This window comes from Palaemon carinicauda, chromosome 43 (genome assembly GCF_036898095.1).
Source record: "Palaemon carinicauda isolate YSFRI2023 chromosome 43, ASM3689809v2, whole genome shotgun sequence".
Taxonomy (NCBI): Eukaryota; Metazoa; Arthropoda; class Malacostraca; order Decapoda; family Palaemonidae; genus Palaemon; species Palaemon carinicauda.
Genome location: NC_090767.1, coordinates 60,419,140 through 60,440,612, shown reverse-complemented (window position 1 = coordinate 60,440,612; position 21,473 = coordinate 60,419,140). Strand labels below are relative to the sequence as shown.

The 21,473-nt window shown below is 38.4% G+C and overlaps 1 protein-coding gene across 1 annotated transcript; it reads left to right on the top strand.

Moving 5' to 3' along the window:
* The first annotated feature begins 6 nt into the window (after positions 1 to 6).
* Positions 7 to 19,652, top strand: Prp19 (pre-mRNA processing factor 19). The gene is made up of 9 exons (XM_068366223.1): positions 7 to 99; positions 1,772 to 1,910; positions 2,427 to 2,621; positions 5,386 to 5,508; positions 8,155 to 8,250; positions 12,042 to 12,209; positions 13,766 to 13,904; positions 15,571 to 15,775; positions 17,960 to 19,652. The coding sequence occupies exons 1-9, from the start codon at positions 44 to 46 to the stop codon at positions 18,099 to 18,101; spliced, it is 1,263 nt and encodes a 420-aa protein (XP_068222324.1). The 5' UTR covers positions 7 to 43; the 3' UTR covers positions 18,102 to 19,652.
* Positions 19,653 to 21,473: the final 1,821 nt, after the last annotated feature.

Sequence of the window (21,473 nt, the reverse complement as noted above, 5' to 3'; positions counted from 1 at the left end):
CCCGGCCATCCTAAAGGCCCTGCAGGATGAGTGGGACGCGGTCATGCTCCACTCCTTCACCCTCCGACAGCAGCTACAGACAGCGCGGCAGGAATTGAGGTAAGACACAAGACGAGTTTTTAATTTGAAGCGGCTGCAAGGCTTCCGTAGTGTCACGACATATACGGTAATCAACCTCTTTTCTTATTAAGGTTATCTGTGTTTGTCTGTCTTCATATACAGTAGTTAACCTCTAAGTCTGTTTTGTTAGTCTGTATGTCTTCATATCCGGCTATTAATCTCCTTCTGATTTGTCTTTGCGTTTTCGTGTTTGATAAGTATCCTCCGTCTGCTTTTCTCTTGTTTACCTCGACGTCTTCATATCTGGCAATTGATCTCCGTCTGGTTTGTCTTTGATAATTAACCTCCTTCTGTCTGTGTTGTCAGTCTGTACATCTTCATATCCGGCAATTAATCTCTCCCCTGTTTGTCTGTGCCTCTTCATGTACGATGATTAACCTCGGTCTGTTTCTCTCTTGTTTACCTCTACGTCTTCGATAAACTGTCATTTGTGTGTCGTCTGCATGTGTTCCATTCCAAGCCCCTACACCCCCCATAGCTGAAAAAAATGCAGAGTAGATACAGATATCTTTATATTTAAGCCTTATAACCCCAAAAATGACTACTGTATTTTTTTATGAAAGACGGTCGCTTAACTCTCGAGGAGTTGTTGCTCGGAGGGAGGACCAGATTGAAGACTTTGTTACTAATTGTACTATGAATTAACTTGAAGAACAAATAGAATTTTTATGATTACAGACATAGCTTCTAACTCATTTTGGAAGCGGAATATTGTAAACATAAAGGTCTAAAAAATTTACAAAAATTGAGACGCTTCGCATCTTAATCTTTTTGTGTATATATTTTCCTATTCAGGGAGATACTGGCAACAGTACACCTGAAGTGATATACTGTAGGCATTAATTTGAAGGATTTTAGTGTCAGCTGAGCTTAGTCTATTCAGCTTTTAACCATAATTCCGTTCATATTTCCTTTCTTTCGTCTTGTCTCAAATCTCCGTAATACAACTGCAGGATTTTTTCAATGCTGTAATACAACTGCAGGGTTTATTCATTGCAGGTGGGCACTGATTGGCCTCCCAGTCCCCTGTGGGAAAGCCTTTTGGCCCAGATTCATCAATCAAATAATTATATTTGTCTGTAATAATTTTAATTTCATATACGAAAAGTTCTCAAGAAGGTGTTTGTAAGTGAAATTTTGGCTTTCACCTAATTAGCATGTCTACGATTTTCAGCTGATAAAGTTAACAGATAATCCTGTTTCATATTGCAAATGTCGTCTTGCTTACTACGTTAAATTATTACCTTCGCCAACGAAGTTGTGAGGAGGTTATGTCTTTGCCCCAGTTTGTTTGTGAACAACTTCCTGGCCGCAATTTCACTCATAGAGTAGTCAACCTTTTAGGGGTTAATCGTTATGTTGAGGCGTGGAAGCGATACAGTTTTGAAAGTCCTAGGTCGAAGGTCAGAGGTCAAGGTCAAGCAAAAGCTCGACCTTATTAACCCTAACCTTAAACCTTAGTTCACTCATGGCTGTCACACAGGTTTTAAACAAGCCTACGGTTTAAATTGATTCTGGGAAAGGCAAGCTGGTTCCGAGAAATGGGCTGCCGTGGCGGAGGTCTGCTCTTAGAGCGCTTTTCTATTATAATATTATTTTATTTCGGTGTTTCATTATAAACGTTCGATACAATACAATACCTTCTTTACAGTCACGCCCTCTACCAGCACGACGCGGCCACCCGTGTCATTGCCCGTCTCAACAAGGAGGTGACGGCCGCCCGAGAGGCCCTGGCCACACTGAAACCACAGGCCGGCATCGCTCCGGCCGCCCCGGCCGGCCCCACACTGGTGAGTGTCCGATGGTTTTGTCTGGCTCGGGACTATGAGAGAGAACTTGGTGGTGGTTCAAGGTTTTGTGACACTTTTATTATTTTTGATTAGTTTTAATTCATCCGTTTCAACATTTTTTATCTAACCTTTGTCCCTAGTTAATCTAACCTTTGTCCTTAATCTAACCTTTGTCCCTAATCTAACCTTTGTCCCTAATTAATCTAACTTTTGTCCTTCATTAATGTAACCTTTGTCCTTAATCTAACCTTTGTCCCTGATTAATCTAACCTTTGTCCCTGATTAATCTAACCTTTGTCCCTGATTAATCTCACCTTTGTCCTGATTAATCTAACCTTTGTCCCTGATTAATCTAACCTTTGTCCCTGATTAATCTCACCTTTGTCCCTAATTAATCATACCTTTGTCTCTTTCATAGAGCCAAAGTCTTTGTCGTATAACCTTTATCTCTTGTACGGACAACTGCTTCCGTTCCGCCTCGCTCAATCTTGCTAAAGTCCCCCTCTAACCTCTCAGGCAGCGACAGCGGAGGCGGGAGGCGCAGCCGACGTCCCCAGCGAGGGCGCAGGCCTGACAGAGGAGGTGGTCACCCGTCTGCAGGACACGGCGACGATCCTCACCCAGGAGCGGAAGAGGCGCGGCCGCACCATCCCCGAAGGACTCACCCCCTCGGAGCAGATCAGAAGTTACAACACACTCGCGTCGCATCCCGTGAGTCGATTGGGGTCCTGTCCTTTATTTAATTATTGTTGTTATTATTGAGAGTCTTAGGTGAAGGTCGACCAAAATAAGCTGCCGTGGCGGAGGTCTGCACTCTACTGAGTGCCCCTCTAGTTATTTTTTATTTCTGTAATACTATTTTTTATTCATTTTGATCCAGAGGTGAGCGAGTTCCCTCTTCAGCAATTGGAATCCTAAGATGTATTCATCATTATTATTGCTACTAGCTAATCTACAACCCTAATTGGAAAAGCCAAATGTTAACCCAAGGGCTCCAACAGAGAAAGCAGCCCAGTGAGAAAAGTAAATAGTGAAGTATTGGATGAACAATAAATGAGAAATATAAAAATATGATATATCAAGATTACTAACAACAGAAAAGCATTTGCTTGTAAGTTTGAACTCTAGGAAGTTCCACCGATTCATCTACGATATTAGGATCATTCCACAACCTGGCCACAGCTGGGATAAAATTTCTAGAGGGCTGTGTAGTATTGAGCCTTATTTTGGAGAAGAAAAGACCTTTTACTGCATACATGATGGTACCGTCTAGGAAGATCTGAATGTAAAGGATGGTCTGAATTATGAAAAAACCTTATGCAACATGCACAATGAACTAGCTGAATGAGGGTGCTAAATATTAATGTCTAAAGAATTTATTAGAGCACAAACTATTGTCCAAGAAATTTGAGAGATAATTTCAAGACAAAAATACTCAAAGCAAGGTAAAATGTAAGAATTAACCCTTTTACCCCCAATGGGCGTACTGGTACGTTTCACAAAACTCATCCCTTTACCCCCATGGACGTACCGGTACGTCCTTGCAAAAAACTGCTATTTACAATTTTTTTTGCATGTTTTTGATAATTTTATGAGAAACTTCAGGCATTTTCCAAAAGATGAGACCAACTTGACCTCTCTATGACAAAAACTAAGGCTGTTAGAGCAATTTGAATAAAATATATTGCAAAATGTGCTTGAAGAAAAAAAAAAATGCCTGGGGATAAGGGTTAGAAAGTTCCAAATACCCTGGGGGTAAAAGGGTTAAAACACTTCCTCACAATAGGCAAATTTATCCAAAGTCTTAAGAAAAGTCAATTTTTTTTGCTGTTGGATATGTTTCTCAAAAGTAAATTTGCAATCAAGAATCACATATAGAATTATCCTTACAAAGATCTGGATGTTGAGGAGCCACTGTTCTCGACCTATTTCCAATCGTACTTTGAATACTGTTAAGGGTTCAACTTTATGCCCCATAATTTGCACCATGCAATTTCTTTTAGATCTTTATTAAGGGATTCAGCAGCCCCGGGTATACATTCATATTTGATGCAAAGAGAGTAGCATCATCTGCATATGTTAACCAGCTTGTTTTCAAGGCCAATCCACATTTGCTTATGCAGTATAAAAAGTTATGGGCTTATAACACTACCCTAGGGAACACCAGATATTCCTGTAGTCACATTGGTACTCATTAACTAGTCTCTGCAAATTACTACTTTAAATTCAGTATTTGATGTTATGAATGGACCAATCTACTCCCATCTATTCAAGTTTGAAATGTTACCAAGTTGAAGGTTTGAGAGAAAGAAAACAGACTTTAAAAGCACTGTGCATCGTCTAAATTGCTAGATAGTACGTTTGCTAATCTTAGTTGGAAAGATTGTGAACTGGCTTATTAAGAAATCGTTATCACCGTCTAATGAAGTCTTTTCTTGTATATATGGTTCAGGAAATTGCAATCCCGGGAGGCAATTTTTGGCAATTTAAATTACGAAAATCTATGTTTTTGGCAATTAAAATTATAAAAATCGTTGTGTTTTTGGTAATTAAAATTACGAAAATATATGTTTTTGGCAATTAAAATTATAAAAATCGTTGTGTTTTTGGTAATTAAAATTACGAAAATATATGTTTTTGGCAATTAAAATTATAAAAATCGTTGTGTTTTTGGTAATTAAAATTACGAAAATCTATGTTTTTGGCAATTAAAATTATAAAAATCGTTGTGTTTTTGGTAATTAAAATTACGAAAATATATGTTTTTGGCAATTAAAATTATAAAAATCGTTGTGTTTTTGGTAATTAAAATTACGAAAATATATGTTTTTGGCAATTAAAATTATAAAAATCATTGTGTTTTTGGTAATTAAAATTACGAAAATCTATGTTTTTGGCAATTAAAATTATAAAAATCATTGTGTTTTTTGGTAATTAAAATTACGAAAATTTATGTTTTTGGCAATTAAAATTATAAAAATCATTGTGTTTTTGGTAATTAAAATTACGAAAATCTATGTTTTTGGCAATTAAAATTATAAAAATCATTGTGTTTTTTGGTAATTAAAATTACGAAAATTTATGTTTTTGGCAATTAAAATTATAAAAATCATTGTGTTTTTGGTAATTGTACGAAAATCTTCAAGCATATAGAAAAAGAAATGTCTTCTCATAATCAGATAGCTGTAGTGCATTGTATACCTTTAACATACCTTTTACATTCTTTTTATCTGTACTTTTAATACACGTACCAACGAGCTCTTTGCAAACGCCAATTGTTTCAGCAATATGGAATGGTTTCCGATCGAGAGTAACCTTTTTAATACCTGCGATTGTTTTCCCACTTTTACATACTTTTTATCTGTCCTTTTAATACACGTATCAACGTGCTCGTTGAAAACGCCAATTGTTTCAGCAATATGGAATGGTTTCCGATCGAGAGTAACCGTTTTAATACCTGCATTTGTTTTCCCAGGGACTCCACAGTGCCTCCGTTCCCGGTATATTGGCTCTGGACGTTCACCAGAAAGACACGAGTAAGATCGTCACGGGAGGAGCAGACAAGAACGCCACAGTCTTCAACAAGGATACGGAACAGGTGAGGATCTCTCTCTCTCTCTCTCTCTCTCTCTCCTCTCTCTCTCTCTCTCTCTCTCTCTCTCTCTCTCTCTCTCTCTCTCTCTCATAAGATTATAAAGATGATTTTGAGTTTTCTTTCATGAACTTTATGTAATCTCTCTCTCTCTCTCTCTCTCTCTCTCTCTCTCTCTCTCTCTCTCATATGTTCTTACGAAGGGCACACAAGAGAAAGTGAAATCACTCTATAACCTGTTCTCTCTCTCTCTCTCTCTCTCTCTCTCTCTCTCTCTCTCTCTCTCTCTCTCTCCTCTCTCTCTCTCTCTCTCTCTCTCATATGATTATTAATATTAGACTTAAGAAAACACTTACGCAACCAAAATGAATATTCCTTATGTATAAAACTTTATTTTCTCTCTCTCTCTCTCTCTCTTTCTCTCTCTCTCTCTCTCTCTCTCTCTCTCTCTCTCTCTCTCTCTCTCTCTCTCTCTCTCTCTCTCTCTCTCTCATATTATTATTATTAGACTTAAGAAAACGCTTATGCAACCAAAATAAATATTCCTTATATGTATAAAACTTCTTTATTTTTATTATTTGAAAATTCTCTTTAATTTACAAACGTCTGTCGTTAATGTTAAAAGTATTTCAACCTTAGATTTTAATCCCCAAGTGGAAAGTAAGAAGCAAGGATGGGAAATCAAAATCCTTGACTTGGAGAGACAGTTCAAAATATGAGGGTGGGACTTGTTGAAAAGGATTTCAGTCTGGAATTATTCTGAAATATTAAATACTGTACAAAGATATATATTGATTATGCTTCCTTTCTTGTGATTGGCAGCGGTTCAACCCACCTCAGAAGATGTGATATAATGAACACAATGAAGTAAATTACTTGAAAGCAAACTTTTCTGTTAACCATGTCAGTGTTAACCCTTTTACCCCCAAAGGACGTACTGGTACGTTTCACAAAACTCATCCCTTTACCCCCATGGACGTACCGGTACGTCCTTGAAAAAAATGCTATAAAAAATTTTTTTTCATATTTTTGATAATTTTTTGAGAAAATTCAGGTATTTTCCAAGAGAATGAGACCAACCTGACCTCTCTATGACAAAAATTAAGCCTGTTAGAGCAATTTAAAAAGAATATACTGCAAAATGTGCTGGGAAAAAAATAACCCCCTGGGGGTTAAGGGTTGGAAATTTCCAAATACTGTAGCCTGGGGGTAAAAGGGTTAAGAATGATAACAGTGATTTTGGAAGTCTGATAGAAATTATGTACTGTACGTATTAACGCATATATGTACGCCTATGTTATAAAGTGTACATAAGTTTCTTAGTCACATATTATGTATAGAAAAATTTAATGTTGATACCACTATTACAAAAATTTTTGATATATCGTTTATTTGATATCTTCAAAGGAAATATCTAATCTTGAAAATGAAGTCACTTAATTGTTTAAATTATTATAAAAATAATTCGTTTTATGATTTAAACAATTCCACCTTTTCGTATTTAGCTTTGCTGATAAAATCAACCTTTTCATCACTTTCTTCGCACATTTCAAAGAAAACTATTTATTTGAAATAAAAATACCGATCATAAATTGAATAGAAATACAAACATATATAATATAAATGAATTAGCTTTTCTTTAAAATAAACGAGAATGGTCTTTCTCACACTGTTAAGATAAACCGTAATTTTGATAGGAAATTCTCCGTCAAAATATTCTGTTCACAGATTTTGCTTCGTACATACATATACCAAGGCACTTCCCCCAATTTTGGGGCGTAGCCAACATCAAACAAATGAAATAAGGGGACCTTCCCTCTCTGGGAGGAATGTAGAGAGGAAATGTCCCCTTATTTTTTCATTTGTTTGATGCTGGCTACCCCCCAAAATTGGGGGAAGTGCCTTGGTATATGTATATATTAAATTACATTTTCAAATCTGCTTTGGCCACTATAAACAATCTTGTGTATTTCTTATTCCTGAAAACTATGTCTTGGCTTCATTTTCCCTATTCTTTTCCTAACCTCCGCCCACCCCATTGAGGCTGGATTCCATATTATTTGAGGAAAGTTCCTAATAATATACCTTCGTTTCCGTCCCCCCTCCACCTCCCCCCTCCTCCTGCCCCCGTCCTCTTTCCCTTGAATGACTACTTCCCCTCCTCACACTCTCTCTCTTAACCCTTTTACCCCCAAAGGACGTACTGGTACGTTTCCCAAAACTCATCCCTTTACCCCCATGGACGTACCGGTACGTCCTTGCAAAAAAATGCTATTTACATTTTTTTTTTCATATTTTTGATAAATTTTTGAGAAAATTCAGGCATTTTCCAAGAGAATGAGACCAACCTGACCTCTCTATGACAAAAATTAAGGCTTTTAGGGCAATTTAAAAAAAATATACTGCAAAATGTGCTTGAAAAAAATAACCCCCTGGGGGTTAAGGGTTGGAAATTTCCAAATAGCCTGGGGATAAAAGGGATAATATACCTTTGTTTCCCTCCCCCCTCCCCCTCCTCCTGCCCCTGCCCTCTTTCCCTTGAATGACTACTTCCCCTCCTCACACTCTCTCTCTTAACCTTGTTCATCTAGCAGTAGTAGTAGTTATAATGAGGATAAAACTCTCTCTTTTAACACCACTAATTCATTCCAGGTCGTCGCCATTCTCAAAGGACACTCGAAGAAGGTGTCTTGCGTCGTGTACCACCCCACAGAAGACACGATCATCACGGCATCCCCGGATACACAGGTAAGGTGTACGAGCTGTTCTTGCTTCTTGTATGACTCAAGTTTTGTCTTGGGGTAGAGTTCTCTTGCTTGAGGGTACACTCAAGCACGCTGTTCTATCTTATTTCTCTTTTTTATAGTTTGAATATAGATAATGTTACTCTTCTTGAAATATTTTTATTTTAATTTGTTCATTACTTCTTTTATAGTTTATTTCCTTTCCTCACTGGGCTATTTCCCCCTGTTGGAGCCCCTTGGGCTTATAGCATCCATCTTTTCCAAGTAGGGTTGTAGCTTAGCTAATAACAATAAGGATATAGTGCCAGATTGAATAGAGAGCTACTTATTGTACCGACACCTTATAAGGGTGAGCGAGCTTTTTTCTCTGGTATATTTAGCAGTATTTATACCTTAGAAATGGTGCTGTAAGGAGCATTTCATGGAGCGACACAGATCCCTCGCCCAGAAATAGATTTTTCCTTCGTCAAAATCCCTTTTTAAGTACTTGGTTTCTGTTGTCGTTGCAAGTGGCGGAGTGGAAGCAGATGTACGTCACTGCGGACGAAGAATGTAAAGTGTTGTGGGCAGGGAAGGGAGCGGTAAAGAATAGAGAGTTAGGGATGAATGTAAAGAGAGTTCTGTATGAAAAAGTGATGGTTTAAAAGTACTTTTATATCTCTTACCTGTTTTAAATGTTAGGTCTCTTCCATCTTATACAAATATCCTATCACATTTCGGCTCGCTAAACACCATAAAGACATTCACCTTCTCTCACGCTTATCCTACTCACCACTTCTTCCGTCCCCGGTGTTGTTACCATATCTGAGCATCTGATTTTTATTCACAATTCCTTCGCCCGGATGTCTATTAACCCTTTTACCCCCAAAGGACGTATTGGTACGTTTCACAAAAGCCATCCCTTTACCCCCATGGACGTACCGGTACGTCCTTGCAAAAAAAGCTATAAAATTTTTTTTTTTCATATTTTTGATAATTTTTTGAGAAACTTCAGGCATTTTCCAAGAGAATGAGACCAACCTGACCTCTCTATGACAAAAATTAAGGCTGTTAGAGCAATTTAAAAAAAAATATACAGCAAAATGTGCTGGAAAAAAAATAACCCCTCGGGGTTAAGGGTTGGAAATTTCCAAATAGCCTGAGGGAAAAAGGGTTAACAGTAAGGGGGGTGATGTGCTGATTCTTGATGTTGAGCTGCCTTCAATCTGTCTGTCCGCAGTCTGTTCATTGCTGCTTTTTTCATGTTAACCGACATATCGTCTTATTCATCTGTGTTTCTCATCTTTCTTGAACACTGAGAATGAAAAAAAGATTACCGTTTTACGTAGATTTAGCTTTGTAACATTTTCTAGTTCCAATTAATTGGAATAATAAGAATATGTATGGAAAGAGGAAGCCCTTCAGAATCTGTTTATTAGCTTCCAAATGTAAATTTGAGGATTCATAGCCAAGTTATTAAGCAGTAAAATGCTTAATAACTATTTCCTGGACACTTGAATTATTTCATTTTAAGACCTTGTCAAGAGACTTTTAAGATGAATATATGGTTTAAATTTACAGAAATTGTATGTTTTTACTGCCTTTATCGAAAGTAAATGTACCTTTTATGTTTTGGTTATGGGAGACGTTGATAAGAAATATGTTGAACAGGGTGACATGAGTCTCATAACCCTTTTACCCCCCAAAGGACGTACTGGTACGTTTCACAAAACTCAACCCTTTACCCCCATGGACGTACCGGTACATCCTTGCCTAAAACGGCTAATTACATTTTTTTGCATATTTTTTATAACTTTATGAGAAACTTCAGGCATTTTCCAAAAGAATGAGACCAACCTGACCTCCCTATGACGAAAATTAAGGCTGTTAGAGCAATTTGAAAAAAATATTTTACAAAATGTGCTTGAAAAAGAAAACGTCTGGGGGTTAAGGGTTGGAAAGTTCCAAATAGCTTGGGGGTAAAAGGGTTAATAGTTTATATATGACATCAATTTTAACACTTGCTGATCATAAGATATATTAGTTACTCCTTAATTCTCATGTACCTCATCTATTTTCTTATTTCCTTTCCTCAATGAGATATTTTTCCCTGTTGGAGCCCTTGTGGTTATAGCATCCTGCTTTTCCAATTTAGGTTGTAGCTTGGATAGTGATAATAATAATAATTAGCACTAATTCTTGGTTTCCTTACACAGATTGAATCAAATTTTTTGGTGACATGATAAATGTATATGATACATGTTACTGAACAGTTTGAGAATAAAACAATGTGAAAAGGGAAATTTTATTTAATAGATTCACTAAAATAGGGCTTAATAACCTATGCTGCACCTAAGATTATCCAAGCCCACAGTCCGTAAATCTTGGTTTGTGGAAAAGTCTTCCTTTGGTTCTTTGAAAAAGTCTGCCTCTTTATTTTCTTGTTTCATGAGAAAGTCTCCTTTTGCTTCTATGAAAAGTCTCCCATATCTTTATTCTCTTGTTTTGTGAAAAAGTCTTTCGTTTCTTTGAAAAAAAGTTTTCCATGTCTATTTTCTTCCTATTTTGTGAGAAAATCTTTCAGTTTAAAAAATCCCCTCCATCAGGACGTTGACCTGTAGAGCAAGAAATATTTGTTTTGATTATAAGTTTATAACTGGGATTAGAAATAAATAATGCTTTAGTATATTTAATGATCTTAAAAATCTCGTATTCATAAATGGTTTGACGTATCAATGAATTTAATCTCGACTTGTATGGCATTGGATAATAGCGAAATGAAGCTGAGCTTTGTGTCCGAATTTATCTAAAGGACGTACCTTACTTCACTTACTTGCCTGATCCAGAAAAGTTATTTACATTTTACTTTTTCTTCCTTTCCGAGATCCCCTTTTGTTTGAGTTCTTGTCTGACCACATTTCTGTCACGTTATTTCCATGGATTGGATGTGGACTGAGGTGGTATGGTCATGTCATGAGAAGAGATGAACAGTATATTGAGAGGAGAGTGATGGAAATGGAGGTACAGGGAACGAGAAGGAGAGGGAGACCGAAGCGAAGGTGGGTGGACTGTATCAAGGATGACCTTCGATCAAAGGGATTAACTGGTGATGAGGTGTGGGACAGAGGTAGATGGGGAACGCTGGCCAGAAACATCGACCCCACATAGAAGTGGGAAAAGATGCAGACAAAGAAGAGGATATGGATTGGGTCTGAATTTCACGTTTTTCCTTTGTCATTTGTTTCTGCTATTTGTCCTCTTGCTGTATTTTTGCTTTGCCTTCTACTTGGAGGTATGCCCTTCTTTGGGCCTCGATCCTTTCTCGAAATGTAGAACTTCAAATTCTTAAAAACTCTACTTATTATTTTGAGCAGATATGCTTAGGAAGACAGAAGCAATTCATTTTGTCAAATGCTTTTCCTCTAATTGTATCCCAGAAATATTTAGATAAATATACACGCACACTCGTACACAGATTGTAGTTTCCGAGTGTACGTCTCAAGGTACCCCCCTCTATCCTATGGACACGGAGAGATCGAGTACTCACACGTCTGGTAAGGCCGCTGAGCGTGACCGGAAAGAAATATATACTGTAGTTATACAGCTAGGCATGTAGCTCTTTATTATATATGGGAGATGCTTTTATCTTTACAATTTTATGTCTTATCAAATGAATATTCACCAAGAGTATATGGCTGGTGAAGACATCTTTTGTTTCTCTGGGGAAATAATATAATCTAAGCAACTGCTTACTTGAAGTTGGTCTGACTACGACGCAGTCTCGTACGAAAAATCTAATTCTTATTTTTGTTGCAGATTCGCGTATGGAACGTCGGCACTTCCCAGACCCTACAGCTCATCCGGGCTCACGACGGCCCCGTCACAGGACTCTCTCTCCACGCCACGGGTGACTACCTCTTGTCGGCATCGCAGGACCACAACTGGGCTTTCTCGGACATACGGACCGGAAGAGTTTTATGCAAGGTGAGAGAACTTGTCGATTTCTATTTTTTTTATTATTGTTTATTTTTGTTGTATATATGTACTGTACCGCGATATTCCTTGCTTTCAGTTTACTTCATCGTCATCATCAGCCGTTACAAATCCATTGCAGAACAAAGGCCCCATACAACTTGTCGACTTCTGTTTTTTTATTATCATTGTTTATTTTTGTTGTATATATGTACTGTACCGCGATATTCCTTGCTTTCAGTTTACTTCATCGTCATTAGCCGTTACTAATCCATTGAAGAACAAAGGCCCTACACATGCCCTTCCAATAACGTCTGTTTATGGTCATTTTATGCCAGTCTACATCCGTAAACTTCCCGAGTTCTTCAATCCATCGTCTTCTCTTCCTTCCCCTGCTTCATTTGCAATCTCTAGAGACCCATTCTGTTACTCCTGTTGTCTGTATATTATCTGTCATTCTCATTATATGTCCTGCCCTCATCCATTTCTTTTTCTCATGTTAGAATATCCTCTACTTTTAATGTCTAATTTTGATATGGAAGATGTTATTTCTTTGGTATCTTGTGTCGTAATGTATTCTCTGTTCTAGCCTTTCGCATGAAAGTGCTTGAACACTATAGAGCACCTCTTCACATATAAGTTTATCCTTTGTTTTAATCCATAAGGTAGATTGTTTACATTTAACCCTTTAACCCCCAGGCTATTTGGAACTTTCCAACCCTTAACCCCCAGGGGTATTTTTTTTCAAGCACATTTTGCAGTATATTTTTTTTAAATTGCTCTAACAGCCTTAATTTTCATCATAGAGAGGTCAGGTTGGTCTCATTCTCTTGGAAAATGCCTGAAGTTTCTCAAAAAAATATCAAATATGCAAAAAAAAAATTTAAATAGCAGTTTTTTGCAAGGACGTACCGGTACGTCCATGGGGGTAAAGGGATGAGTTTTGTGAAACGTACCAGTACGTCCTTTGGGGGTAAAAGGGCTAATATATATTCATCATTTTATATTAATCTTGATTTTGATCGGTAATTTACTATAACTAGAGTGAGTAGTTTACAAATATTTCTCCTTTGGAAGAAATAAGATTTTTTGTAGTCCGTTATTTTGTCTATCCATTATGTTGGGTGGATGGATGGAGTGAAGGAAGCTCTGGGTGATAGGAGGATAGATGTGAGCGAGGCAAGAGAGCGTGCTAGAAATAGGAATGAATGGCGAGCGATTGTGACGCAGTTCCGGTAGGCCCTGCTGCTTCCTCCGGTGCCTTAGATGACCGCGGAGGTAGCAGCAGTAGGGGATTCAGCATTATGAAGCTTCATCTGTGGTGGATAATGTGGGAGGGTGGGCTGTGACACCCTAGCAGTACCAGCTGAACTCAGTTGAGTCCCTTGTTAGGCTGGGAGGAACGTAGAGAGTAGAGGTCCCCTTTTTGTTTTTGTTTCTTTGTTGATGTCGGCTACCCCCCAAAATTGGGGGAAGTACCTTGGTATATGTATGTATGTATGTATGTAATATAGGCTTTAAAAAGGAGAACGTCTCTTCTCTTTCTAATAGGAATATCTTATTTTCAGGTGAGCGACACAACCGGCAGTTCCCCCCTGACAGCCGCGCAGTTCCACCCCGACGGACTCATTCTCGGGACGGGCACGGACGACGCCACCATCAAAATCTGGGATTTGAAAGAGAGATCTAACGTTGCTAACTTCCCTGGTGAGTCGTCTGCTTCTAGCTGTCCGTCTCCTTTGTTTTGTTTCAGTTGTACTCGTCTTCAGAAATGAGGTTGACCCTTTTACCCCCAGGCTATTTGGAAATTTCTAACCCTTAACCCCCAAGGGGTTATTTTTTTCCCAGCACATTTTGCAGTATATTTTTTTTAAATTGCTCTAACAGCCTTAATTTTAGTCATAGAGAGGTCAGGTTGGTCTCATTCTCTTGGAAAATGCCTGAATTTTCTCAAAAAAATTATCAAAAATATGAAAAAAAAATTTTTATAGCATTTTTTTGCAAGGACGTACCGGTACGTCCATGGGGGTAAAGGGATGGCTTTTGTTAAACGTACCAGTACGTCCTTTGGGGGTAAAAGGGTTAATAACCCTTTTACCACCGCCATAAGGTTAAATTTCGAGCACATTTTGCTATATATTTTTTTTAAATTGCTCTAACATCCTCAATTTTTGTCGTAGAGAGGTCAGGTTGGTCTCATTCTTTTGGAAAAGGCCTGAAGTTTCTCATAAAGTTATCAAAAAGATGCAAAAACATGTATATAACAGTGTTTTGCAAGAACGTACCGGTACGTCCTTTGGGGGGCGTAAGGGTTAACATCTATTGAAGGGTGTGGTCAGGCATATACATAAAGACGAGGTCATCTAGAGCAGTGGTAAGGCCTTTGGTCAAAGCCCTCACACCCCCTTCTAACTACCGCTATCCGTGACATAATGACCCTCTCCTACTACCACCCCCCTCTTATTCTAACTACCACTATCCGTGACATGATGACTCTCTCCTACTACCACCCCCCTCTTATTCTAACTACCACTACCCTTGACATGATGTCCCTCTCCTACTTCCACCCCCCTCTTATTCTAACTACCACTATCCGTGACATGATGTCCCTCTCCTACTACCACCCCCCTCTTATTCTAACTACCACTATCCGTGACACGATGACCCTCTCCTACTACCACCACCGTCCTTGCCCTGTTCACATCTGTCTCTACAACTGAAAAACCTTTCAAAATTCCTCTCAATCAACCAAGCTTCCAAAATAGTGGGTTACTTACGGGCCAACCAAGGGAAAGCCCCGTGCCAACAACAAGTGTTGGCTGTAATACAAGCCCAACCGACCGACCATAAGCCCGTTGGTGAAAAGATGATCGAGGCAACTAAATTTGGGAACTTCAAACCATATGAGATTAAAACCATTTTAGATTAATGACAATTTTCATGGTAATATGGTTTTATATATAAGATTATTACTAGTAATTTCACACCAAACAAGCAATAGCAACTTAACCCTTTTACCCCCAGGCTATTTGGAACTTTCCAACCCTTAACCCCCAGGCGTTATTTTTTCTCAAGCACATTTTGCAGTATATTTTTTTTTAATTGCTCTAATAGCCTTAATTTTCCTCATAGAGAGGTCAGGTTGGTCTCATTCTCTTGGAAAATGCCTGAAGTTTCTCAAAAAACTATCAAAAATATGAAAAAAAAATTTGAAATAGCATTTTTTTGCAAGGACGTACCGGTATGTCCATGGGGGTAAAGGGATGAGTTTTGTGAAACGAACCAGTACGTCCTTTGCGGGTAAAAGGGTTAACCGCTTCTTTATTCCCACTGCAAAGACAGAATTAATCGCAAAGCCTTGCCGTACTTCCAGGTCACAGCGGAGCGATCAGCTCGATAGCCTTCAGCGAGAACGGATATTACCTGGCCACCGCAGCGGAAGACTCGACCGTCAGACTCTGGGATTTGCGCAAATTGAAGAACTTCAAGACAATCCAGCTAGACGAAGGGTACGAGGTCATGGACCTGAGCTTCGACCAGTCGGGAACTTACCTGGCTGTGGCAGGAACGGACGTTAGGTGAGGATGCACGGTGGGGTTGTGTTCTTCGTTATTCCTAGTTGTTGTTAATCAGGCTGTTTATTTTATCTGCCAATGGAAATTTGATCCTAAAAATGCCGAGTTGAAACCTTTAGATATTTATGAGAACAGCGGCCAGTTATTTTAACTTGTTTTTATCTTTTGCCTGACGCTTTTTCAAAACAGATCCATTTTTGGGGGGACATTCCAGTTAACTCCTCTAGTTAAGAAAGTATTAAAGAAAGAGACATCACGATTTTTTTTCTTACAGATGAATAAATTTTCCTTTCTGTTGATAAATAATTTTACAAATTGAATAGAATTTTCATATTAAACAATGAAAAAAAAACAACAGAAGGTAGTTGAAATTTTCAGACGTAGAAAACGTCTTACTGTATGTCGTTCATGATTGTTTTTTACATCGGGTCAATGAAAATTAACATCAGTAATATTTTATTTCTGATGATTTCTGATCATTAACGTTTGGAAATTGATTCTCGATTGATAATTTTTCTAAAGGGTAGAATATTGTTTTCGAAATGCAAAGAAATAAACAAAAAAAATGAGACATAATAGAAAATAGTTACATCGATTATAAAGACTAGCGATTGATCTCAAGCAGAAAAAGTAAATGGAAGAGGTCACGAAAATGTATGTGATTTTAAGAATAAAACTTTCTCGTCCAAAATGGTTGTTTAGAGAAATATATGCTGAGACTCGGATGGAAAATACAGTGAATTAAAAGGTTTATGATTTAGAGAAGCATCTATTTGCTTAAATTTTTTCTATCTATTTTGATCATTTGATAACAGCCTCGTTAAGGCAAGGTCCTAGTTCCTCGTTTGACCCAAGTAGTATTTAGTTAAAGTCAGATAGTAGGTAGCCACCCGTTGAGATACTACCTCTAGAGTTATAGGATCCGTAGACTGGTCAGTCAGTACTACATTGGATCCTTCTCTCTGGTTACGGCTAATTTTCCCTTTGCTTACACATGCACCGAATAGTCTGGCCTATTCTTTATACATGACGATGCTGAGATTACCAAACAATTCTTCTTCTCTCAGGGTTAACTACTGCACTGGAATAGTTCAGTGGCTATTTCCCTCTTAGTAAGGGTAGAAGGGACACTTTAGCTATGATAAGCAGCTCTTTTAGGAGAAGGACACTCCAAAATTAAACCATTGTTCTCTAAATCTTTGATAGTGCCATGGCCTCTGTACCATAGTCTTCCACTGTCTTAGAGTTATTTTTATTATTATTACTTGCTAAGCTACAATCCAAGTTGGAAAAGCAGAATGCTATAAGCACTGTGGCCCCAACAGGGAGAGTAGCCTGTGAGGAAAGGAAACGAGGAAAAATAAAATACTTTAAGAACAGCAACACCTTAACAAATATTTCCTTTATAAACTATAAAATCTTTAACAAAACAAGAGGAAGAGAAATTAGATAGAAAAGTGTGGCCAAGTGTACCCTCAAACAAGAGAACTCTAACCCAAGACAGCGGAAGACCATAGTACAGAGGCTATGTCATTACCTAAGACTAGAGATCAGTGGTTTGATTTTGGAGTGTCCTTCTCCTAGAAGAGCTGCTTACCATAGCTAAAGAGTCTCTTCTACCCTTACCAAGAAGGAAGTAGCCACTGAACAATTACATTGCAGTAGTTAACCACTTGAGCAAAGAAGAATTGTTTGGTCATCTCAGTGTTGTTAGGTGTATGAGGAGAGAAGAGAATATGGAAAGCATAGGCCAGACTATTTGGTGTATGTTTAGGCAAAGGAAAAATGAGCCGTAACTAGAGAGACGGATCCAATGTAGTACTGTCTGTCCAGTCAGAGGAACCAGTAAGTCTTTAAAGGTTGTATCTCAACAGGTGCCTGGTGCCCTGGTCAACCTACTACAGTACTTGTGGTGAAGATAGAGCAGTTTCTTATTCCGTTTTCTTCTTTCAGGGTGTACTTATTCAAAATAATAATCTCACCCAGATGTTTAAGATACGACCAGTCACTCATTCCGTTTTCTTCTTTCAGGGTATACTTATTCAAAATAATAATCTCACCCAGATGTTTAAGATACGAACAGTTACTCATTCCGTTTTCTTCTTTCAGGGTCTACTTATTCAAAATAATAATCTCTCCCAGATGTTTAAGATACGAACAGTTACTCATTCCGTTTTCTTTTTTCAGGGTATACTTATGCAAACAATGGACAGACCTACGCGTGTTCAACGACCACACGGCCATGGCCACAGGAGTCAGATTCGGAGCGAATGCCTCGTACCTGGCCTCCACGTCAATGGACCGGACCCTCAAGATATACGGGCCGTAGTTCTCCGGCGACGCATAGTTTAGAGTAGAAGAATTGAATACTGTTATTATTACTAGGGTCTAATTGAGCTATGATGATTATATTCATCATTATCATTATTATGACGATGTTATTGCTGGCGGCGGTTCGGATCTCCTTTGCCGTGCGACGGAAGTCGCCGGGGTAGCGGGGTGTGTTTAGAATTGGAAATGAAATTGATTATTGTCTATAGGGAAGTATCGACGTCTGATCGATCGTGCAGTGGGAAAGGAGAGCCGACGTCTCGTTCCTTCGTACGTCAAATCATTTTTACCTGGCTAGATTCATTCGTGTCTTTAATGCTCCACTAAGATGTCTTTCCTCTTTGTGACCGACGTGAATTTCCATCATTGTCGTTATCATTTTACGTATGAGTTTGTCATACAATTTCCGTACACGTTACGGCACTTCCCATGTATATATTTGCTTGTTTTGTGCGTCGGTTTTTGAGATCATTCAATCGTTTCCATGAGAATTTACTGTCAATCTTTATATATAGAACTGTCCTATGTCCATCATATCATCCTAGGGTGGCTCTTCCGTTAGTTTTCTGTAGTATAAAAGAGACTCGTGCTTTGAAAACGTATATTTGATACCGACCTTCGTGGTACTTAGCCACTCGTGCACGCACAACAGCAAGCGGTGATCAACTGCATTCTGGGAAAAATTCTTTTGTAAGGGGTCGTACACCTAGATACTGTATGCATAGATTAGTGTCATTGTATCCCCTTGGGGGCCGTCGTCACCTCGAGGAATGTAGTCGCCACACAGGTCAATACGCAAGGGTGGTAATATTACTCTAGATTCTTTGGGTAGTTCTTGAATGTACAGTATTCCTGATGATCTTAGCCGTGAAAGGGTCCTTCAGACATTCATCCACTCCACTCTTACTATTTACATATCTCCTCCCTTTATCACACGTCCTAATCACCCGCTCTCTCTCTCTCTCTCTCTCTCTCTCTCTCTCTCTCTCTCTCTCTCTCTCTCTCTCTCTCTCTCTCTCACTATTGACATATCTCCTCCATTTATCACGTCCTAATCACCCTGCTCTCTCTCTCTCTCTCTCTCTCTCTCTCTCTCTCTCTCTCTCTCTCTCTCTCTCTCTCTCTCTCTCTCTCTCTCTCTCTCTCTCTCTCTCTCTCTCTCACATATGTTACAGCGATGATAATCAGCAATAACTATAATAATGATAATGATAATGATGACCAATATTATTTGATATATGTTAATATGATAATTTGCCAAGGAAACTTAAGATTACGAAGCCGCGGATTTCTTTTCGAATCCGGGGCGGCCACGTTGCCGTGAACCGCCGCCGGGAGGATTTCTCTCCGAGGAAAAGCCGGCGGCGAGACTTGTGTTGATTATTTCATATGTATTATTTTCTCCAAGGGACTCAGAGAGATATATTAATATCCCTTCTCCAAGAGAACTCGGAAGAGTTTCAGTCGAATTCTCGTCTCGGGGATTCGATCCTGTGCAAACTGTATTTGTGTGTTTTAAGTCGAACACCTAATAAATACAAGAATTTATGATACTGCGTTTTATCCTTACAGGGAACGAGATGAATGTTGTATGTGAATGTTTTCATGTTGCTAGATTCAACCCTTTTACCCCCAGGCTATTTGGTAATTTCCAACCCTTAACCCCCAGGGGTTATTTTTTTATCAAACACATTTTGCAATATATTTTTTTTTCAAATTGCTCTAACAGCCTTAATTTTCGTCATATAGAGGTCAGGTTGGTCTCATTCTCTTGGAAAATATCTGAAGTTTCTCAAAAAGTTATCAAAAATATGCGAAAAAAAATTTAAATAGCAGTTTTTTGCAAGGACGTACCGGTACGTCCATGGGGGTAAAGGGATGAGTTTAGTGAAATGTACCAGTACGTCCTTTGGGGGTAAAAGGGTTAATAGATTTATTATATGACCATCATTGGAATAATTTTTGTTTAGATTATTACATACAGGTGTCTAACAATCTAGAAATAGATTCTTTTAGAACGAATACCAAACTAACTTGATATAAAGAATTCAAAGAATTACTGGTCCCAATAAATTTAGAATTCCAAATATCAAATTGGGTGACTCGAAAGGATTCGTGTTCGAGAAGGAGATGGAATTTATTAAAGATGTTGAACTTCTTAATAAAGATGTTGAACTTCTTGTTAAAGATGTTAGACTTCTTGTTGAAGATGTTGAACTTCTTGTTAAAGATGTTGAACTTCTTGTTTAAGATGTTGAACTTCTTGTTTAAGATGTTAGACTTCTTGTTAAAGATGTTAAACTTAAGTATATGTTGAAAATCTGGTGTAAGTTGGTCATGGAATCCGAGAACAGTAGCTCCGAAGACTAGAATAAGGCAGCATTAAAAACTAGTAGGATTGTAAAGAACTTAAAGTTGCAAACGACACACAATGCAGTGTTGCGAATGGTTTCTCATTAATGCAAAAATAAAGTTTATAATCACAAGCAGTGAAAAGTTGGGCTTATATGTCATGTTATTGTCTCTGTTTTGAGATTGGAGTTTAACCCTTCTACCCCCAAAGGACGTACTGGTACGTTTCACAAAACTCATCCCTTTACCCCCATGGACGTACCGGTACGTCCTTGCAAAAAAATGCTATAAAAAATTTTTTTTTCATATTTTTGATAATTTTTTGAAAAAATTCGGGCATTTTCCAAGAGAATGAGACCAACCTGACCTCTCTATGACAAAAATTAAGGCTGTTAGAGCAATTTAAAGAAAATATACTGCAAAATGTGCTGGGTAAATAATAACCCCTTGGGGGTTAAGGGTTGGAAATTTCCAAAGAGCCTGGGGGTAAAAGGGTTAATAGATAGTTATCAGACGGGAACTAAAAACCATTAAACCAGAGTTATATTTGTTCCTACTCGTATACAAACCATCGGGGTAAACATAGTCGACTTCGGCTGCAGTTCAGCACACGCTCGCTGCTCTGCTAAGTCATAATATGGCTTTGTTCCGTAACCGAAATACAAACCACGCTATTTACATTGGGTTTACCTTTTAGCGTAGCTGAAATGACGAGCCATTAGTTTTTAACGAGGGTTAATTACCCCCGCGCTAGTTAGCGTGGGTAGGGGAAGAATAGCTTGTTACCCCTCCCCCCCTCCCCCCCACACACCGGTGATATGCTTCACTTCACTTTTGGCTCCGTCGATGAACAGACGTGTCTGTCCATCGTCCTCGTTGACATAATATGGCTGTTTTAACCCTTTTGCCCCCAGGCTATTTGGATTTTTCCAACCCTTAACCCCTGGGCATATTTTTTTCTTCAAGCACTTTTTGCAATATATATTTTTTAAAATGCTCTAACAGCCTTAATTTTTGT